This window comes from Salvelinus sp. IW2-2015, linkage group LG34 (genome assembly GCF_002910315.2).
Source record: "Salvelinus sp. IW2-2015 linkage group LG34, ASM291031v2, whole genome shotgun sequence".
NCBI classification, from domain to species: Eukaryota; Metazoa; Chordata; class Actinopteri; order Salmoniformes; family Salmonidae; genus Salvelinus; species Salvelinus sp. IW2-2015.
The window spans coordinates 3,603,577-3,627,409 of record NC_036873.1 but is presented as its reverse complement, the minus strand read 5'-3'; the positions used below and the strand labels follow the sequence as shown (position 1 = coordinate 3,627,409).

Sequence of the window (23,833 nt, the reverse complement as noted above, 5' to 3'; positions counted from 1 at the left end):
TTCATAGACAGAGCTATGGATGCAAGGAAAGGCCATGGCTCCTCCTAAAACCCCATTGGAGGAGACGACCCAAGGTTCCTCGCCTCAGACCTCTTCAAATGGGTTTTGAGAAGGATGCGAGTAGAGGAAGTGAGGAGTTGAGCAGAGATTAATTGGGACATGGTCATGTCATTGTTTTAGGTGAAATCTTATGTTGAATGATGCGCTTATCTTTGTTCTACGTATGATTTTTCCACAGATGGCTCTGGCTTGCTGATGAAATTTGATGAAACTCCCTATACGATTTGACCCCTGTATTAGACTGTAAAACTTTCAATGCCAAATTGAAATCGTTCAAGATTCTGTAATTGATAGACAATGATGGTTCCCAATCAGCCAATTACTATACATCAAATCTGTTTCTCAGTGCAATGTTTGGTGAATGCATGGCATTGTTTTTACCTCAGTCCTCCTTTGAATGCTGTGTATACTGATTCAGTTCTAAACGACCATCATCGAGTCCATCCCTCACCTCCTCGATCATTGCAATGATTGGCCGGTCTGCTGAGAGGGTTATTGGCTGCCACCTGCCCTCCATTGAGGTCTTACATGACTCTAGGGCAAGGAACCGTACAGGAAAGATCATCGCCGACCCCTTCCACCATCTCTTCCAAACAGTTCAGGTCAATCACGACCAAAACCCGCCCCGCCACCTAAACAGTTTCTTCCACCGAGCCGTGGCCCTCACCAACCGGCCACCTGGTTCACGATGATTCTCTCGTCTATGGACTTTGCACCCTGCACCATCATCCCAGAGCTGCACATTGCTCTTTGCACTCTCTGCATATCGCTTACATGCATCATTTATCATGTAGCTTATAGTTTAGTCTAAAGTTTTGTGGATCTGTGGAAATTCTGAGTCTATATATTTTGTCTGTTTATTGTGGCAGCACCATTTCAGAGTCAAATTCCTGTACATGCAAATATATTTGGGGAATAAAGCTGATTCTGACATGTTTAGCTGGTTTATCATATTCACGTCAGATTACATTCTGTTATTTGGGACCTGTTATGTACTGTATGAACTGTAGCAGGTAGCAGATTGTCCCCTTGGGGTCTTCATATAGTTCAAAATCCCCATGTGCTGTGTGCGTGAGTCCTTGGGCTTAATACCGTAAATATTGGATCCTGCCTTCAATTAGTGGACTCGTTGCTTTCATTTTACAGACAAACATTGCTGGTGAACAAATAGCTAGCTATCTTTAGTGAGTAGATTCCACTCAACTTAAGTTATAGTACACCTATTTGAATTTAAGCTGGCAAGCTGGCAAGCTAGCTAAACAGACGGCACTGTATTGCATCTGAAGGCCCACAAACAGACGGCTCAAGCAATCACACAAGTTGCAGGCTATGTAATAGCCAATCACAACACTGGACTGGCCTAGGGCAGGAATTTGTTAGTTCGTCCACTCCAGTGAAAGTGACCAATCTCAGGTTTTCTATACAAGCACCTGCCTTTAAGCACCCCCCCCATCAGACTGAAATTCAAACCTAAAGGTGCCAAGACTTTAGAGAGAGTCATTTGAGAAATTGAGAGTGAAAACTTAACCTTGACAAGCTACTATTGCTGGTGAACAATTTAATGCGTTCAAATGTATTTTTACATGTTTGAATCCCGTTTCTTTGCTATGATATGTATTATTGAAGACATTTTTCCTTTTGATCTGTGACAATGATTTTCTGCTCGTAGGACTTGAAGTTAGCTGGATACCCGATAAGCTTGCAGTTGTTGAGCGACAACTTCATATTTAACCAAGCTACCCAGTTATATTTGCGAAGCTGTAGAAAAGTAGTACGCAACAGTCATGGCATACGGCATATTTTTTACAGAACATTACGTCACAAATAGTATGACAATGAGTACATACTATGCAGTTTAAGTACAGTATGTAGTACGCTATTATGGGTATTCGGACACGGCCAGTGTCTGTGTTGTCACAGGGTCCATGTTCCAGTTGATAGATCCTATAGAAGGCAGGCTGAAGGTAGCACCTGTTAGGGGGTTAACCTGAGGCCCCATCAGTCTCTCTGAATCACAACTATAGGAGCAGGACGGAGCATCGCTAGCCGAGTCTGTGTCTGTTCTCATACAGACACCTCCCCGTCCCCGCAGAACAAATCTACACTTCACCCTGGTCTCAGCCAGTCTGTTGTAATGAAGGCTAAGTTTGGGTGTTTTGTTTTCAACTGTCTGTTTCAACTGGAATATGGACCCTGTGTTGTTCCCCAATACAGAGTTGAGGACGCTGTCCAATCTACTGACCTCTACTATGTCGCCTCTGGTCCTGGCCTGCTTAGTGATATCGTCCTGCGGGCCCTTGGCCGCACCGGTCTGGGTCTGGGAATCTAAGACGGCCACCCAGTCTTCTCTGTTATCCTCCAGCCAATCACCTGCAGGAAGAGGTTTCAAATTAGACTTTATAAACATAGCATGAGTTAATGACCTGGTCAAGTTCATACATTATAATTTAGTATGTAAACCTACATTGTATTGACTCAATTTGATGAATGAAGAGAAAATAATAGCCAGGTGCATCACTATTCCCATTGTAGTATATCTATTATGTTCTGTATATGCATGTCTCTCTTACCTTGCTCCCCCATCTTTAGTCCACTCAGCAGATCAATGCTCTCTGGTCCATCTTCTATTGTCTCCTCTTTGACCAGCAGCAGATCAGGCTTCCCATCCTCCATGTCTACTGACTGTAAGAGATACAGAGTGAGAGGATGTTGGATCAAGAAATCTGATATGAGCACCCTGCTATAGAGAATCTTCTGATTGGGCAATGAGGGATTGCTATGAGTACTATGCAAACACGTTAGTTGATTTGTCTACTTGACTATCTTCAATGGTTTGATAATTGAAAGGCATGGTCCCACACTTAATCAAGATCTGGGCCTGTATCCACAAAGAGTCTCAGAGTAGAAGTGCTGATCGAGTATCAGGTCCTCACCTGTCTATATAGTCTTATTCATTATGATCTAAAAGGCAAAACTGATCCTAGATCATCACTCCAACTCTGAGAGGCTTTGTGGATATGGACCCTGACCTAATACCATTCAGACAGTAGTTCACAGTGGGCTCACCTCAGTGAGACTGTGTGTGGTCCTGTGCTGCTCAGCTGGTTCCTCTGTGGGTTCAGGAGGAGGTGTAGTCTGGTTGTCCTCCATGACCATGGTCCCCTCAGGGTTCCCCAGACCCTCCTCACACCCCTCCTCATTCATCAGCAGCACCTCTGGACCCTCCTCCTCCTGGAAGAGACAGGTGATACAGATTACACAGACATACTCTCCCTCAGGTACGTACACACAGAGATAATAAACACACTTTCAACATGGAGTGTTTACCCATCCCCACCATGTTTGAGTCCTGTACTGTAGTTACAGAAGGACTTCATTGTTGTTAAACCCATCATGGTGGACATAAATATGTTGTTGTGGGTAAAAATAAGTCAGCTATGATAAGTCAAAAGTCATCATCAGACAAACTATTTTGACGTGTACAGTAGGTGTTTGTTAGTGTCTAAGAGTCTCAGAGAAAGTCTAAGAATAAAAGATCCCATTTTGTGTTTATTAAACAAGTGTTAAATACACTATATGAAAACCACACACACAAAAAAAAAATCGTCTTGAACTTGATAAACTGCATTCATTAACAGTGTCTTTGGGAAAATCTGTGAATATTATATAACCTACACAGCACAAACGCAATATGAAGCAGACTTTTTAGGCTTATGTCACACAAAAGCTATGGATTTTTTCCTGCTGACAACGACACAACTGTATCTTTGTCATTAATGCAGGGTTTGATTTAAACGTCAGAAGCTATCGTGTGGAATGGTAACTTTCTATTTTATAGAGTGGAATGTATTCTCTGCTGGTGTATCCTTAGGTAGTTCCTCTCGGAAGAACCTCTTCCTGCAGTGTGTACAGGCAAATGGCCTTTCTCTCCTTTCTTCAAGTTTTAATGTCGCCGGCACAAGTACAGTAAAATGCCTTTCTTGTCATCTCTAAACCCAGCAATACAGTAATCAATAACAATGTAATACTAAAAATAACATAAGGAAAAAATAAATAAGCATACTATATACAGAGTCAGTCAGTTCCAGTACCATATTACAATTTGCAGTGATACTGGAGTGACAGAGGTAGATATGTATAGGGGTAAGGTGACAAGGCATCAGGATATATGATAAACAGAGTAGCAGCAGCGTATATGATGAATGTATGCGAGTGGGTGTAGAGTCAGTATAAATGTATGTGCATATTGTGTGTGTGAGCAAATTATGAATTGGGTGTTTGTGTGTGTTCTGGAGTGTGCGCGAGTGTGTATAGAGACAATGCAAAAATAAAATACAAGGGTCAACCCAGATGGTCCATGTAGCCATTTTGTTAGCTATTTAGCAGGCTTATGGCTTGAAGCTGTTGATGTCAGACTTGATGCACCGGTACCGCTTGCCGTGCTGAAGCAGAGAGAACAGTCTATAGCTTGGCGGCTGGAGTCTTAAACTATTTTCCGGGCCTTCCTTTCACACCGCCTGATATAGAGGTCCTGGATGTACTGGGTTGTCCGCACCACGCTCTGCAGCGCAATGCGATCTAGGGCGGTGCTATTGCCATACCAAGCAGTGATGCAGCCAGTCAAGATGCTCTCAATGGTACAGCCTCTTCAGGGTGTCCTGGTGGGAGAACCTCTTCTCACACTGGGGGCAGCTGAAGGGTTTCACCCCTGTGTAGACCCTATGGTGGATCTCCACCTTCTGGGGGCAGCTGAAGGATTTCTCTCCTGTGTGGACCCTCTGGTGGATCTCCACCTTCTGGGGGCAGCTGAAGCCTTTGTTACAGAACATGCAGAGGAAACGTTTCTTTTTACTATTACCTGATGTGGCTCCTCCTCCCTGAGCCTGGGCTCAAGCCCTGTCGATTGAGTTCAATACCTGATCAAAAAGGACGCAGCCATGTGAATCAGAAGGTGCCATCAACGTGGACACTGGTCTAGATTCCTGAATGCGTCTAAAGGGGAGTGGGTCGCGACGTTTGGATTTGTCTCTAAGCTTTCCCTATAATGTAAGAAATCTTTGCCCTGTGAGTGTCTGTCTCCAAGGTGACTATCTGCCTTCCATGTGGTAGGAGCGTCACCCTCCATTTTCACAGTCACCTCATCTACCACTATAACCTCCCCTTTCTTATCAAGGCACCCTTCAGAGGATACACTACTACTGTACCAGTTCCAGTCCCCTCTAGACAGATCAGTCTGTGTCTCTAAACCCAAGGATAGGTTACCAGGGTCCGTCTCTGTAGCGTAAGAACAAGACTGATCATCACCGCCAGTGTCTAATGCGTCATCATCCCCATGGGAATGAACTGTCCTCTGGCTCTGGTGAATTACCGGTAAATACTCAGCCGTGAGCAGGAGGACGGCACAGTCTCCCCAGCCCCTCTGGGTCTGATCTATGGTCAGATCCTGTGTGTAATTGCCTGTGTGTTAAAGTCTTGGTCTCCGTCTCTGACTTGAGGACGGCGTTCGGCGTTCCACTGACCTCCGTGATGCTGCGTCGGGCCCTTGGCTGTGCTGGGGTGGTGGTAGGGTCCTCCGTGGCTATAGGGGGTGCTCCAGACGCTCCAGTCTGGATGTCTCTGCTGTGCCGTTGGATTTCTTCTCCTTCAGACCTCTCCTGCTTGACCACAGGACCTGCAGCCTCTGCATCTGCAGACTGACACAAGAAGATAACAAGGATAACAATGTTGTAGGGAAGTCTCATAAGCTTCCCTATGGGAGATGAATGAGGATGTACATTTAAGCAAGTGAAAGCTGGGGGGAGCCTTTCTGAGATAACCAGGCCACATCGATTTACAAAGTAACTTTATTTTTTTTATGCAGAACTATTACACTAACCTCTATCATGACAACGTGCTGGGTTGAGGTTCCACTCCCTTCATCAACAGTGATTGGTTGGTCATCTCTCCATGTATTGTGTTCCGCTGTCTTCACAGAGCTCCTGTGTCCTCCAGTGAGATGTCCTTCACCTGAGAGAGTGATTGGGGGAAAAGAGGTGGTTAGGTTAGGTACTGTCAATGCTCAATGGTATATTGTACAATATTGTCACTGTCTACAATTGGCAAGGATGTAAGGTCTCATAACTTCTTGATATACTATTTATTGATCGATGTGTTATGTTCTATGCATCACATTGTTTTCGTTGACTAAATAATAGGAAATGCAGAAAATCCCAAATCTGGTTAGAATATGATATTGTGTATTTGCGCAAGATAGCTAAGTAATCAGGTGAATAATTCCATACAATACAAAAACTGACCAAGACCAAATTCTTGGTAACACAAAGAGGAACGGGGCAACAGGCACTGCGCGATATATGAACGGCGACAGGCTGCGCATCCTCAGCCTTCAGCAAAATGTACCTCTTGCCAATCCCCTGTACCGGTCGAAGATCTTGACACTATTGGGACGACTGGCAAGGACGCGCTCTCGCGTCGTCCTCTCTGCGCGCTCCCGTGCGACCTTCATTTCCAGTAGTTTCCTCCGCAATCCTCTGTTTTCTTTCTGGCTTTGAGTTATTTCCAAACGAAACACTGCATAATCGTCGTCTACGACTTTACATATCTCTGCCACGGCTGCATTCGCTAGCACCTCCATGATGGAGGCTATTTGAGCGTGATAAACCATACAGTTAGACATTTTAGCTAGCGTTATGTAGATAACATCTATCAACTAAGTCCTGTCTGCAACGCGAATTAAACACTACGTGGGGTAAGTATGTGATGCTGTGCAGTTAAAGACTCGTATTTTCTAGGGTGTTAATAAATGTTTAAATAACAGCAATAAAAACGCTAACTTGGTCACTGTTCACTTCCGTTTATGTCTTCTTAGTGTGAGTTTCCGGCAGACTAGACGCTATGTTGTATATTGCTTGCTGCCGTTCACAGGTCGGAGGAGTCATGGGCTAGGAACACACATTATTTATTTATATATATATATATATATATATATACTGAAAAAAATAATAAAAGCAACATACAAGTTGCAGTTCATATAAGCAAATCAGTCAATTGAAATAAATTCATTAGGCCTTAATCTATGGATTTCACATGACTGGGCCTGCGAAGGCATAGGCCCACCTACTTGGCATCCAGGCCAGCCACCAACCCACCCACTGGGGACCCAGGCCAAACCAATCAGAATACGTTTTCCCCACTAAAGGGCTTTATTACAGACAGAAATACACAAAAGTTTCATCAGCTGTCCGGGTGGCTGGTCTCAGACGATTCCCCCAGGTGAAGAAGCTGGGTGTGGAGGTCCTGGGCTAGCGTGGTTACACTCTGTCTGCGGTTTTTAGTCCTGTTGGATGTACTGCCAAATTCTTTAAAACGATGTTGGAGGCGGCTTATGGTAGAGAAATGTACATTTAATTATCTGGCAACAGCTCTGGTGGACATTCCAGCATTCAGCAAGCCAATTGCACGCTCTCTCAAAACTTGAGACATCTGTGGCATTGTTATGTGACAAAACTGCACATTTTAGAGAGGCCGTTTATTGTCCCCAGCACAAGGTGCACCTGTGTAATGACCATGCCGTGCATAAATGTATTTTGTCCCCCCACACCAAACACAATCATGACACGCAGGTCAAAATATCAAAACAAACTCTGAACCAATTATATTAATTTGGGGACAGGTCGAAAAGCATTAAACATTTATGGAAATTTAGCTAGCAAGCTTGCACTTGCTAGCTAATTTGTCCTTTTCAGCTAGCTTGCTGTTGCTAGCTAATTTGTCCTGGGATATAAAAATTGAGTTGTTATTTTACCTGAAATGCACAAGGTCCTCTACTCCGCCAATTAATTCACACATAAAACGGTCAACCGAATCGTTTCTAGTCATCTCTCTTCCTTCCAGGATTTTTCTTCTCTTGACTTTAGATTGCTATTGGCAACTGTCATAAATTAGGTGCATTACCGCCACTGACCTCGTTCGTCTTTCAGTCACCCAGATGGATATAACCAATGAGGAGATGGCATGTTACCTGCTTCTACAAACCAATGAGGAAATGGGAGAGGCAGGCCTTGCAGCGCGATCTGCGTTAGAAATAGATCTGACTTCTATTTTAGCCCTTGGCAACGCAGACGCTCGCGAGCAGTGTGGGTGCAATAATTGAATAACATGTATGTCTAAATTTATTTTGCAAAGCACGCGACATGAGCGGTGTAGTCAGCATGTAAGCATAACTCGGCAAGTGTAGCTTGGTCTGATGGAGGCACCCGTAGCTGTATGGTTCTGTGCAAAACTGCTACAGTAAATGTATCTTTTATATTTGAATGATTCTTTCTCGCTGATGAAAGATAAGGGCCATATATTTCGAAAGCCACACCGCAAACTATGATTATTGATGTTTCTAAACGTTAAAACACAGCGTCTGGATTGTAGTTCACATGAGCCAGTTGTGGGCGAAGCTAATGGCTGAACTGTAAGGAGAATGCAGAATATTGCCTCGAGTTTTCAAGAGCTAGGTCAAGGTTAGGTTTAAAATCACATTTTAAGAAGATAAATTGTAGAAATAGCCTGGGTTTATGACTTTATGACTGTGGTAACTACTGATGGCCCAATGTCGGCAACCCTGGCCCTGGAGTGCCGCAGACACTTCGTGTTTTTGATTTAACCGACCTGGAAGCAGGATGACATGCCAGAGGGGGACATTTTAAATCCATGGGGGTGGGAGTACAACTAGTATTGCTTTGGAGCCATAACAACACAAGGTAGATTGGTCCTACTACTGTTCAAATGTACCTAAACGTAGGCTTATGCAATCACAACCGTTGCTTTATATAATAACACAAGAAATACATGCGCCCCACTACTACATGTGTATCCGAAATGCTGCCGTAGGCATACACATAATTTGCGCCTACCAACACGCACATATCAGCTCGACAGGATGAGCACCAATAGCTTATCAAAAATTCTTACAGGCTTCATAGCTTAAACTTCCATTAGAATTATAAACTGGGTGGTTCCAGCCCTGAATGCTGATTGGCTGACAGCCATGGTATATGAGACCATATACCATGGGTATGACGAAACATTTATTTTTACTGCTCTAATTACTTTAGTAACCAGTTTATAATATCAATAAGGTACCACGGGGGTTCGTGGTATATGGCCAATATACCATGGCTAATGGCTGCTAATGGTGCCAAAGAACAGCCCTTAGCCGTGAAATATTGGCCATGTGCCACACCACCTCGTGCCTTATTGCTTAACTATAGGCTACATTTCTGTTGAATTTGTGACACAATGAGCGTAACCAAGCCGCCACTTCTCCAGTTGCGCAATATTTTCTGTATGATAGCGTTTCAGAAAAGCTAATTAAATCAAACTAAGTGCATACTCCATAGTCATAGCTGATGTGAAATGTTCTACATTGTCACGAGAATTTTCAATCCCAGTGATGATAACTAACCATTACTTAAGCTTTGACCGATCCCCGAGGTTTGTAAGACCCTGGGTTTAATAATAATTAGGCAAAGACTCAGCGTATGCAAAAGGTTGGCTGTTTATTCACGAGAACGTTCTAAAGTCATATAATGCGCACAGCCTTTTATATAACTCCAACAAGCGCCTACAAGTCTACAAGCGCATCTGTTCCTCCCTGGGTGGAGGAACTTTATCTCCTGTCCTTTTGGTCTCACAGTACCAAGACATGTCTGTTGTCAGTTCCTCTTTATCACACACAAACACAATGTTCCCACTGTCTCACAATATTCTAGTATTATGTCTAAACACATTGTCTAAGCTTCTGTAACTATTAGGGTGAAATACTTTAGTCATTACTCTTAATGTCATTCAGATTCTCTTATCATTACTTTAAACATATAAATTCCCTTATCATACATGGCAGTAGCTCATTTGAATTTGCAGTGAATAAGAGTAAATGCCCATTCCGAGAGCAACACACACATGCTATAGCAAGAGAGCAGGGACGGGGCGAAAAAGTAGGCTGTGTCGTTTTCATAGTATTGACATCACTTTTACAGTAGTCATATTTTGACTGTGTAATTCAAATGAATGGTAAGAGTGTACGTTTGCCTACTTGTTTTTTGTTTACACATGGTATTGCTCCTATACTACTGCGACATACAAAAAGGTTGGCCTATCTGAAATGCAGCCATATACACAACAACTGTCATTTTGCACTCAAGAAAGTACGCGATGAAGAGAAGCCCCACGAAGACTGGTTGCCCAAGATGCACTCATTTAAACAGCACACACCAACACCGTAACCATTGTAACCACGATTTGGGACCATGGACAAAAAGCTACCGCCAGTCAGTGTGATGAAAGGATAATGTTACTGCCAATTTCAGCGCCACCGGAGTGGGCAGCCAGACAACAGGATAATCCAATAGGCTACATTGGTCATTGTCCCTTGTTAAAAAGAAAAACTCTATTGCAACCTCTTTGAAATAAGGAATCGAGACCAATAGCTCAAGAGAAGTTTCAAGTGTTTAATACCAAGGATACAGTCAGCTGAGTGCATACATTTAGAAAGTTCACAACACATTTTATACTCTTCCCTTGTATGTGTCACCTCCCCAGCTATACATTTTATGACCCCAATGAGTTTCCCTCCTTTCCCCTGTGGAATGTCCATGGTCCTCTCTTGTTTAGCTAGATCAGAATCACACCCCCTTCTGTTCTGGCCTGACCCTTCTCTCTGATCCTAGGCAATTTCCTCTTATCTGATAAGGTCAACCTTTCTAAATTAATATATACACAGTTTCACTCCATTAATAGTCACAGTAATCATTCACTAAACAGGATACAAACAAACTACAGTTTTAACTTGAAACATGTTACATTTTAACAGAATCCATCACCCTATAACCATGAAATAACACAATCTGTATATCTATCAATAGGAAAAGCAAGCAATGACATTAAGAACCACAGATAAATCTAAAAGATGCATTGAAGTAAAAAGCAAAGGACTGAACTATGCATTAGTGCCTTCAGAAAGTATTCACACCCTTTGACTTTTTCCACAGAGACTTCTGTCGTCACTGACCTTCACACAATACACCATCATGTCAAAGTGGAATTATGTTTTTTGAAAGTTTTACAAATTAATAACACATTAAAAGCTGAAATGTCTTGAGTCAATACAGTTGATGTCAGAAGTTTACATATACCTTAGCCAAATACATTTAAACTCAGTTTTTCACAATTCCTGACATTTAATCCTAGTAAAAATTCCCTGTCTTAGGTCAGTTAGGATCACCACTTTATTTTAAGAATGTGAAATGTCAGAATAATAGTAGTGAGAATGATTTATTTCAGCTTTTATTTCTTTCATCACATTCCCTGTGGGTCAGAAGTTTGCATACACTGAATTAGTATTTGGAAGCATTGCCTTTAAATTGTTTAACTTGGGTCAAACGTTTTGGAGAGCCTTCCACAAGCTCACCACAATAGGTTGGATGAATTTTGGCCCATTCCTCCTGACAGAGTTGGTGTAACTGAGTCAGGTTTGTAGGCCTCTTTGCTCACACATGCTTTTTCAGTTCTGCCCACAAATTTTCTATGGGATTGAGGTCAGGGCTTTGTGATGGCCACTCCAATACCTTGACTTTGTTGTCCTTAAGCCATTTTGCTCAACTTTTGAAGTATATTTGGGGTCATTGTCCATTTGGAAGACCCATTTCCTGACTGATGTCTTGAGATGTTGCTTCAATATATCCACATAATTTTCCTTTCTCATGATGCCATCTATTTTGTGAAGTGCACCAGTCTCTCCTGCAGCAAAGCACCCCCACAACATGATGCTGTCAACCCCATGCTTCACGGTTGGGATGGTGTTCTTCGGCTTGCAAGCATCACCCTTTTTCCTCCAAACATAACGATGGTCATTATGGCCAAACAGTTCTATTTTTGTTTCATCAGACCAGAGGACATTTCTCCAAAAAGTAAGATCTTTGTCCCCATGTGCATTTGCAAACCATAGTCTGGCTTTTTTATGGCGGTTTTGGAGCAGTGGCTTCTGCCTTGCTGAGCGGCCTTTCAGGTTATGTCGATATAGGACTTGTTTTACTGTGGATATAGATACTTTTGTACCTGTTTCCTCCAGTATCTTCACAAGGTCTTTTGCTGTTGTTCTGGGATTGATTTGCACTTTTCGCACCAAAGTACGTTCATCTCTAGGAGACAGAACGCTTCTCCTTCCTGAGCGGTATGACGGCTGCGTGGTCCCATGGTGTTTATACTTGCGCACTATTGCTTGTACAGGTGAACGTGGTACCTTCATGCATTTGGAAATTGCTCCCAAGGATGAACCAGACTTGTGGAGGTCTACAATTTATTTCTGAGGTCTTGGCTGATTTCTTTTGATTTTCCCATGATGTCAAGCAAAGAGGCACTGAGTTTGAAGGTAGGCCTTGAAATACATCCACAGGTACACCTCCAATTGACTCAAATTATTCTATCAGAAGCTTCTAAAGCCATGACATAATTTTCTGTATTTTTACAAGCTGTTTAAAGGCACAGTCAACTTAGTGTATGTAAACTTCTGACCCACTGGAATTGTTATACAGTGAATTATATAATCTGTCTGTAAACAATTGTTGGAAAAATGACTTGTCATGGACAAAGGAGATGTCCTAACCGACTTGCCGAAACTATACTTTGTTAACAAGAAATATGTGGAGTGGTTGAAAAACAAGTTTTAATGACTCCAACCTTAGTGTATGTAAACTTCCGACTTCAACTGTATATCTCTTGACACATAAATTAAAATAGTATTGGCCTCTGAACCTTCAAGATGCATACTGGACCATATAACAACTAAACTACTGAAAGAGCTGCTTCCTGTGCTTGGCCCTCCTATGTTGAACATAATAAACGGCTCTATTTCCACCGGATGTGTACCAAACTCACTAAAAGTGGCAGCAATAAAGCCTCTCTTGAAAAAGCCGAACCTTGACCCAGAAAATATAAAAAACTAGTTGGTTGGTGGTTTAAGATATCCCTCTAGTGGTGTGGGGGCTGTGCCTTGGCAAAGTGGGTGGGGTTATATCCTGCCTGTTTGGCCCTGTCCGGTGGGTATGACCCCTCCTGTCTCAGCCTCCAATATTTATGCTGCAATAGTTTGTGTGTCGGTGGGTTAGGGTCAGTCTGTTATATCTGGAGTATTTCTCCTGTCTTACCCGGTGTCCTGTGTGAATTTAAGTACGCTCCATCTATTCTTTCTCACTCCTCTCAGAGGACCTGAGCCCTAGGACCATGACTCAGGACTACCTGGCCTGATGACTCCTTTACTTGCTGTCCCCAGTCCACCTGGTCATGCTGCTGCTCCAGTTTCAACTGTTCTGCCTGCGGATATGGAACCCTGACCTGTTCACTGGACGTGCTACCTTGTTCCGGACCTGCTGTTTTGGACTCTCTCTCTCCACCGCACCTGCTGTCTCTAACTCTGAATGATCGGCTATAAAAAGCCAACTGACATTTACTCCTGGGGTGCTGACCTGTTGCACCCTCTACAACCACTGTGATTATTATTATCTGACCCTGCTGGTCATCTATGAACGTTTGAACATCATCTTGGCCATGTTCTGTTTTAATCTCCACACGGCACAGCCAGAAGAGGACTGACCTCAGAGAATGTTGCCTCTAGGTTTCTTCCTAAGATCCGGCCTTTCTAGGGAGTTTTTCCTAGCTACCGTGCTTCTACATATGCATTGCTTGCTGTTTGAGGTTTTAGGCTGGGTTTCTGTACAGCACTTTATGCCATTGGCTGATGTAAAAAGGGCTTAATAAATACATTTGATTGATTGAACATGTAAAGTGTTGGTCAAATGTTTCATGAGCTGAAATAAAAGATCCCAGTAATGTTCCATAAAAAAAGCGTATTTCTCTCAAATGTGCACAAGTTTGTTTACATCCCTGTTAGTGAGCATTTCTTATTTGCCAAGATAATCCATCCAGCTGTTAGGTATTGCATATCAAGACGCTGAATAAACAGCATGATATATTACACAGATGCACCTTGTGCTGGGGATAATAAAAGGACACTCTAAAATGTGCAGTTTTGTCACACAACACATGTTGACTGCAGTAATTTCCACCAGAACTGTTGCCAGAGAATTTTATGTTAATTTCTCTACCCACGTGTATGGCGTCATATGTGCAAGCGGTTTACTGATGTCAACATTGTGAACCGAGTGCCACATGGTGGCGGAGGGGTTATGGTATGGGCAGGCATAAGGTACGAACAACAAACACAATTGCATTTTATTAATGGCAATTTGAATGCACAGAGATACTGTGACGAGATCCTGAGGCCCATTGTGAGTCCCATTTTTTTTTTTTATGTATTTGACCAACAGATGCATATCTGTATTCCCAGTCATGTGAAAACCGTAGATTAGTGCCTAATGAATTTATTTTGATTGACTGATTTCCTTATATGAACTGTAACTCAGTCAAATCTATGAAATTGTTGCATGTGGCATTTATAATTTTGTTCAGTATATTTACCAAGAGTTATCATCCATAATTGTCATAGCCATTTATTTACCACCACAAACAGATGCTAGTGTATAGGGCCATAAGCAAACAAGAAAAGGCTCACCCAGACACCCAGTCCAATCAATAGTAGAGCTATAGCCTACATTAATTCACATCAGATAGTGTCCTCCTTATGCTATAACCTACTAATGCATATGGAACTTTGCATGGTACACCTACATTTATGATGAACCCCATTAACTGTAACCTCGACTTCCAGTGCGGTGAGGTTAAAGCCTAGTGGAGCTTACCCAGAGTGATTACGCCCTCTCCTGGCGAGGACACATTAGTGTAGGCTGTATTCCTATGTAGGCAACACTTACATGAAGGCCTACAACAGGGGTGGGCAATTCCAGTCCTCGAGGGCCTGATTGGGGTCACAGTTATGCCCCAGCCCCAGCTAACACACCTGACTCCAATAATCACCTAATCATGATCTTCAGTTTAGAATGCAATTTGATTAATCAGCTGTGTTTGCGAGGGATGGCGAAAACGTGTGACACCAAACAGGCCCTCGAGGACTGGAGCTGCCCACAACATTTGATATGCTATGCATTATTCTAGTCACCCACTTAGTCACATGTGTTTTGAATCGAGCATCAAGGACCAGCAGTGAACATTTTTTTCCTCACAAAACATCTTGATGCGTGAGGGGCTCATGGTTAAAGTGCACTATAGATTTCGAGTCGACCGCTTTAGCAGAGTGTGCTGCCTAGAAGTGATGGTGATAATGGTAGCCTACATGACTGCTACTAGACAAATCCATAAGGCTCTTGTTTTTTCTTATGATGTACGATAAACTGACCTTATTTCTATTTGTTCCATAAAAGCACATGGATGTGTGTGAAACAGAAACAAAAACGTGTGATTTTGTCATATATAAAAACATTTGAAAATGTCTAACAGTAGTAGCTAGTAGTCTAGTCAAGGATGCATCAATGCAATATTGGCACAGAACATTTTGTTACAGACCAACGGAACAAAAGCAAACCTTGAATTTGTAGGTTTATAATATCCTTTTAGTGGCCAAGGTTGACCTATTTTAAGAAATAATATTGGTTGGGGGATATAAGGTATAAGATCTTTAAAGATCTTATGAAGAATTTGTTACAGGATATATCACTGCCACCTGGTGAGATAAGCATAGGGCTAATGTGTGCCATGTTATCTGATGGGACCGGGGCTGCATTTACTACGTTTTTACATTCTGGAACGTACAGTTGAACGGAAACTATGCTGTACTGAACGACCAGTTATAAAACGGGGTTGGGTTGGGGAACGCCGTCAGCATGGCCACTGCCCTTTATATAAGTCACTCATTGCTTCAAGCCACACCCACCAAAGTCTGTTAAAGAACGTACAAGAATGTTTTGGGGAAACGTGTCGTTCAGTACAAACCGTTCCAACGTTCAAGCGAACTGAACGCACCTCAGCTACAATTCAGCGTTATGTTACGTGCAAGTACATCAATGGTTTTAATTGGCTGATACGTATTTTGAGCAAGTATGCGTGTTACCTATCCCCACTACATTTGAGTCCTATGCTGTAGTTACAGAATGACTTCATTGTTGTTAAACCCATCATGGTGGACCTAAATATGTGGGTAAAAAATAAGTCAGCAATGATAAGTTAAGTCAGACAAACAATGGAAGAGGCAAGTGGAAGAGGGAAAAAGTAAGGAACTTATCTGTCGGTCCTGCATTAAAGACCAAAATTGGTTAAAGAAAATTGTGATATATAAAAATATATACCAGTTTCATTTAAGGACCAAAAAATTGACAGCTGTGCCATATAAATGGCAAAATAGTTGGGGAGAGATTTTCAAGGTACCGATTCCATGGCACATGGTTAATGAATTGACATGCAAAACGACGCCGTATTCAAATTTTGAATTTAAATTATACAAAATTATTGCAACCAATATAATTTTATATGGGGAATACAACCTTCCCAGCTCTGCAGATTTTGCTGCGAGGAGGCAGTCATTAGATCATTTATTTTGGTACTGTCCATATGTAGCCTGTTTTTGGTCACAGGTCCAGGAATGGCTGAAAAATGGGAGGGGTTGAATGGAGCTGAAGGGTGGAACTAATAACAAGATAAAATGTAAAAACATACGGTAGTAAAATGTATATAGGTTGAGAACTTTTGTGAAATAGCACAGTTACAAATATATGGCAAATAGAAATCAAACTGGATGGACATCAGAAATAGAGTTAGGCCAGGACTAAAAACAAACAAAATATAACTATTGTAAAAATAGATTGTGTCTGTAAAATGTATATAGTACGTATAAGCTGGAAGTAGAAGCATGTGTTATTGTGTATTAGTTTTCTCCAATTAGGGGTGGTAGGGTATAATAAAAATATATGTTTTAAACGTATATATTTGCCCAAAAAATATGGGGGATTGGAAATTATGCAGACAATTACGTTGATGTAAGCTTCAATCTATCCGCAATATTAAAGCCAAAAACACAATAAAAAATAAAAGTCAGACAAACATGATTAAACTATTTTGGTGTACAGTACGTGTTTGTTAGTGTATGGATATGTGTAGATATTTATTAAGTGTATATTGGTTATAAAGTGCTGTTGGGTTTATGCAGAATAGGGTGAGATCAGATGTGATGTATACGAAAGAGAATCTCAACAAAAGTCTTAGACTAAAAAGTCCCATTTTGTGTTTATTAAACATAAACAAGTTAATACACCATATGAAAACCACACACGTCTCAACTACAGAGCTGCATGAACTTCATTCATTTTCACATTAAAATAATATTGGGGGGAAAAATTAAGTAGTTCAATGGAAGCCTACACAGTACAAACAATACGTTAAATACTTTTTAGGCGTATACATGTCTTATACAGTGAGTGTACAAAACATTAGGAACACCTTCTGTTCTCTCTGCTACCGCACGGCAAGCGGTACCGGAGCACCAAGTCTAGGTCCAAAAGGCTTCTTACCAGCTTCTACCCCCAAGTCACAAGACTCCTGACTCTGTACCGGTACCTCCTGTATATAGCCTCACTACTGTTATTTTACTACTTAACACTTATTTTTCTTAAAACGGCATTTTTGGTTAAGGGCTCGTGAGTAAGCATTTCACTGTAAGGTCTACCTGTTGTATTCGGCGCATGTGACAAATACAATTTGATTTGACCTTCCTAATATGGAGTTGCACCTCCTTTGGCCCTCAGAACAGCCTCAATTCATTGGGGCATGGACTCTACAAGGTGTCGAAAGCGTTCAACAGGGATGCTGGCCCATACTGACTCGAAGGCTTCCCACAGTTGGTTCAAGTTGGCTGGATGCCATTTCGGTGGTGGACCATTCTTAAAACACACGGGAAACTGTTGAGCGTTGCAGTTCTTGACAAGCTGGTGCGCCTGGCACCTACTACCATACACCCCCCCCCCCCCGTTCAAAGGCACTTCAGTATTTTGTCTTGCCCATTCACCCTCTGAATGGCACACATACACAATCCATGTCTCAAGGCTTAACAATCCTTCTTTAATCTGTCTCCTTCCCTTCATCTATACTGATTGAAGTGAATTTAACAGGTTACATCAATAAGGGATCATAGCTTTCACCTGGATTCACCTGGTCAGTGTATTTCATGGAAAGAGCAGGTGTTTCTAATGTTTTATACACTCAGTGTATATTCCACAATGTGGAACAATGCCTTGCACTTCCAACACTCTTTAATGCAGGTTTTGAGCTAAACGTCAGAAGCTATCAAATGGAATGGTTACTTTCTATGTTATAGAGTGGAATGGGTTTTCTCCTGATGTATTCTGAGGTAGCTCCTCTCTGAGAACCTCTTCCCGCAGTGCGTACAGGCGAACGGCCTCTCTCCCGTGTGGACCTTCAGATGCCTCTTCAGTTTGTCCTGGCGGGAGAACCTCTTCTCGCACTGGGGGCAGCTGTAAGGTTTCTCCCCTGTGTGGACCCTCTGGTGCCGCTTCAGGGTGCCAGCCTCGGTGAAGCGCATGTGGCACTGGGTGCAGCTGAATGGTTTCTCCCCTGTGTGGACCCTTTGGTGGATCTCCACCTTCTGGGGGCAGCTGAAGCCTTTGTTACAGAACATGCAGAGGAACCGTTTCTCTTTACTATTGCCTGATGTGGCTCCCCCTCCCCGACCCTGGGCTTTAGCCCTGTTGTTTGAGTTCAATACCTGATCGAAAAAGACATGGCCGTGTGAATCTGAAGATCCCATCGACGTGGACACGGGGTCTCGATCACTGAGTGTGTGTAAAGGGGAGTGGGTCGCAACATTTGGATTTGTCTCTAAGCTTTCCCTGTAGTCTAAAAAATCTCTGCCCTGCGAGTGTCCTTCTCCTAGGTGATTATCTGCATTCCATGTGGAAGGAACGTCGCCTTCCAATTTCACAGTCACTTCATTTATGACAAGCCCCTCCCCTTTCTTATCTAAGTACCCTTCAGAGTATACAGTACTACTGTACTGATTCCAGGCCCCTATAGACAGATCAGTCTGTGTCTCTAAACCCAGGGGCATGTTGCCAGGGTCCTTCTCTGTGGTGTAAGAACAAGCAGGCTCATCACTACCAGTGTCTAACTTGTCACCATCCCCATCTCCACGGGAATGAACAGGCCTCTGGCTCTGATGAAATACTGGTAAATAGTCTGAGCCGGGAGCAGGAGGACAGCCCAGTCTCCCCAGACCTGGATCTGATATTTGGTCAGGTCCTGTGTGTAAGAGACTGTGTGTTACAGTTAACGTCTTGGTGTCTGTCTTTGACTTGAGGACGGCGTTCAGCGTTCCACTGACCTCCGTGATGCTGCGTCGGGTCCTGGGCTGCGCTGGGGTGGTGGTAGGGTCCTCGACTCCAGTCTGAAAGTTTCTGCTGTGCCGTGGGTCCTCGTCTCCTTCAGACCTCTCTAGCTTGAACCCAGGACTTGCATCTGCAGACTGACAAGAAGAGGCGAGGTTATTACCAGTACATGAGTAGAATTGGAATCGTCTCACAAGCTCCCTTATGGCAAATGTACATGTGAATGGCTGAAGGGTGCCTTTCCGAAATAAATGGGCCACATTTGATTTACAAAGTAACTGTAATTTGTAATGCAACACTATTACAACTAAGCCAGGGCTCTCCAACCATGTCCCTGGAGAGATACCCTTCTGTAAGTTTTCACTTCAACCCCAGTTGTAAGTAACCTGATTCAGTTTATCAACCAGCTAATTATTAGAATCAGGTGCACTAGATTGGGGTTGGAGTGAAAACCTACAGGACAGTAGCCCTCCAGGAACAGGGTTGGAGAGCCCTGCACTAACCTCTATCACGACAACGTGCTGGGTTGAGGATCCACTCGCCTCATCAACAGTAATTGGTTGGTCATCATTCCACATATTGTGTCCTGCTGGCTTCACAAAGCTCCTGTGGCCTCCAATGAGATGTCCTTCACCTGAGAGAGTGATTGGGTGAAAAGCGGTTGTTAGGTTAACTACGGTGGTATAGACATCTTTCTGTGTTTGCAAACATTGCCACACAAGGGCAATGCGTGCAATTTGATTACTGAACACGGGGGAGTTCTCTGAAAACACAAAAAAAACATACATTCATGAGAAACGTGTAAATGTATTTCACACTACCTTTGGATTATAATAGGATTTTAAACCTTGTGTGAAGTCAAAAAACATTATTTGCCTGTGTTTTGCATGTACAGTACCAGTCAAAAGTTTGGACACACCTACTCATTCAAGGGTTTTTATTTTTACTTTTTTCTACATTGTAGAATAATAGTGAAGACATCAACTATGAAATTAAATAACATATGCAATCATGTAGTAACTAAAGTGGTCAACAAATCAAAATATGTTTTATATTCCTCAAAGTCAAATCAAATTTTATTGGTCACATACACATGGTTAGCAGATGTTAATGCGAGTAACGAAATGCTTGTGCTTCTAGTTCCAACTGTGCAGAAATATCTAACAAGTAATCTAACAATTTCACAACAACTACCTTATACACACACGTGTAAAGGAATGAATAAGAATATGTACATATAAGTATATGGATGAGCGATGGCCGTGCGGCATAGGCAAGATGCAGTAGATGGTATAGAGTACAGTATATACATATGAGATGAGTAATGTAGGGTATGTAAACATTATATAAAGTGGCATTGTTTAAAGTGACTAGTGATACATTTATTACATCCAATTTTGTATTATTAAGGTGGCTAGGGATTTGAATCAGTATGTTGGCAGCGGCCACTAAATGTTTGTGGTGGCTGTTTAACAGTCTGATGGCCTTTAGATAGAAGCTGTTTTTCAGTCTATCAGTCCCAGCTTTGATGCACCTGTACTGACCTCGCCTTCTGGATGGTAGCGGGGGGAACAGGCAGTGGCTCGGGTGGTTGATGTCCTTGATGATCTTTTTGGCCTTCCTGTGACATCAGGTGCTGTAGGTGTCCTGGAGGGCAGGTAGTTTGCCCCCGGTGATGCGTTGTGCAGACCGCACCACCCTCTGGAGAACCTTGTGGTTGAGGGCGGTGCAGTTGCCATAACAGGCTGTGATACAGCCCGACAGGATGCTCTCGATTGTGCATCTGTAAAAGTTTGTGAGTGTTTTTGGTGACAAGCCAAATTTCTTCAGCCTCCTGAGGTCGAAGAGGTGCTGTTAAAACTTTCCACCTTCTCCACTACTGTCCCGTCGATGTGGATAAGGGGGTGCTCCCTCTGCTGTTTCCTGAAGTCCACGATCATCTCCTTTGTTTTGTTGACATTGAGTGTGAGGTTATTTTCCTGACACCACACTCCGAGGGCCCTCACCTCCTCCTTGTAGGCCGTCTCGTCATTGGTAATCAAGCCTACCACTGTAGTGTTGTCTGCAAACTTGATGATTGAGGTGGAGGCGTGCATAGCCACGCAGTCATGGGTGAACAGAGAGTACAGGAGAGGGCTGAGAACACACCCTTGTTGGGCCCCAGTGTTGAGGATCAGCGGGTTTGGAGATGCTGTTTCCTACCCTCACCACCTGGGGGCGGTCCGTCAGAAAGTCCAGGACCCAGTTGCTCAGGGCGAGGGTCGAGACCCAGGGTCTCGAGCTTAATGACGAGTTTGGAGGGTACTATGGTGTTAAATGCTGAGCTGTAATCGATGAAAACCATTCTTACATAGGTATTCATCTTGTCCAGATGGGTTAGGGCAGTGTGCAGTGTGATTGCGATTGCGTCGTCTGTGGACCTATTGGGGCGGTAAGCAAATTGGAGTTTGGAGTGGGTCTAGGATGTCAGGTAGGGTGGAGGTGATATGATCCTTGACTAGTCTCTCAAAGCACTTCATGATGACGGAAGTGAGTGCTACGAGGCAATAGTCGTTTAGCTCAGTTACCTTAGCTTTCTTGGGAACAGGAACAATGGTGGCCCTCTTGAAGCATGTGGGAACAGGAGACTGGGATAGGAATTGATTGAATATGTCCGTAAACACACCAGCCAGCTGGTCTGCGCATGCTCTGTCGACGCGGCTAGGGATTCCGTCTGGGCCGGCAGCCTTGCGAGGGTTAACACGTTTAAATGTTTTACTCATGTTGGCCGCGGTTAAGGAGAGCCCACAGGTTTTGGTAGCGGGCCGTGTCAGTGGCACTGTATTGTCCTCAAAGCGAGCAAAGAAGTTGTTTAATTTGTCTGGGAGCAAGACGTCAGTGTCCGCGACGGGGCTGGTTTTCTTTTTGTAAATCCGTGATTGACTGTAGACCCTGCCACATACGTCTCGTGTTTGAGCCGTTGAATTGCAACTCTACTTTATCTCTATACTGACGCTTAGCTTGTTTGATTGCCTTGCGGAAAGAATAGCTACACTGTTTGTATTCGGTCATGTTTCCGGTCGCCTTGCCATGATTAAAAGCAGTGGTTTGCGCTTTCAGTTTTGCTCGAATGCTGCCATCAATCCATGGTTTCTGGTTGGGGAAGGTTTTAATAGTCACTGTGGGTACAACATCACCGATGCACTTGCTAATAAACTCGCTCACCGAATCAGCGTATACATCAATGTTGTTGTCTGAGGCTATCTGGAACATACCCTAGTCAACGTGATCGAAGCAATCTTGAAGCGTGGAATCCAATTGTTTGGACCAGCGTTTAACAGACCTGAGCACGGACGTTTCCTGTTTTAGTTTGAGTCTATAGGCTGGGAGCAACAAAATGGAATCGTGGTCAGATTTGCCAAAAGGATGGCGAGGGAGGGCTTTGTATGCGTCGCAGAAGTTAGAGTAACAATGGTCCAGAACGCTGCCAGCCCGGGTCGTGCATTTGATATGCTGATCAAATTTAGGGAGCCTTGTTTTCAGATTAGCTTTGTTAAAATCCCCAGCTAAAATAAATGCAGATTCAGCATATATGGTTTCCAGTTTACATAAAGTCCAATGAAGTTCTATCTGGGCGGTTGAGGTGTCTGATTGGGAGGAGATATACACGGCTGTGATTATAATCGAAGAGAATTATCTTGGTAGATAATGGGGTCGGCATTTGATTGTAAGATTCTAGGTCAGGTGAACAAAAGGGCTTGAGATCCTGTATGTTGTTATGATTAACGAGTCGTGATGTGATCATAAGGCATACACCCCAACGCCCTTCTTCTTACCAGAGAGATGTTTGTTTCTGTCGGCATGATGCGTGAAGAAACCGGGTGGCTGTACCGACTGATAACATATCCCGAGGGAGCCATGTTCCCGTGAAACAGAGAATGTTACAATCTCGGGATTGCCTTAATGACAGCTTTGCACACTCTTGGCATTCTCTCAACCAGCTTCATGAGGTAGTCACATGGAATGCATTTCAATTAACAGGTGTGCCTTGTTAAAAGTTCATTTGTTCAATTTCTTTCCTTTTTAATTGCGTTTGAGCCAATCAGTTGTGTTGTGACAAGGTAGGGGGATATTCAGAAGATAGCCCTATTTGGTAAAAGACCAAGTCCATATTATGGCAAGAACAGCTCGAATAAGCAAAGTGAAACAACAGTCCATCATTAATTTAAGACATGAAGGTCAGTCAATGCAGAAAATGTCAAGAACTTTGAAAGTTTCTTCAAGTGCAGTCGCAAAAACCATCAAGCGCTATGATGAAACTGGCTCCCATGAGGACCGCCAGAGGAAAGGAAGACCCAGTTACCGCTGCTGCAGAATTTAAGTTAATTCGTTACCAGCCTCAGAAATTGCAGCCCAAATAAATGCTTCACAGAATTCAATTA

General features: G+C 43.0%; 2 protein-coding genes across 2 annotated transcripts in view; one reads left to right on the top strand and one right to left on the bottom strand.

The window, feature by feature from the left end:
* The window catches only part of LOC111958400 (uncharacterized), a 345,226-nt gene that overhangs the window by 163,082 nt on the left and 158,311 nt on the right, over positions 1-23,833 (top strand). The gene's annotated exons all lie outside the window — the stretch shown is intronic.
* Positions 1-23,833, bottom strand: part of LOC111958443 (uncharacterized) — a 126,857-nt gene that overhangs the window by 29,602 nt on the left and 73,422 nt on the right. Inside the window, exons 23-25 of the mRNA XM_023979702.2 lie at positions 19,916-20,191; positions 18,383-19,549; positions 6,460-6,769 (exon numbers count right to left, since the gene is read on the bottom strand). Of these exons, the coding sequence (XP_023835470.2) occupies positions 6,460-6,769; positions 18,383-19,549; positions 19,916-20,191 (1,753 nt within the window). The remainder of the gene's footprint in view (positions 1-6,459; positions 6,770-18,382; positions 19,550-19,915; positions 20,192-23,833) is intronic.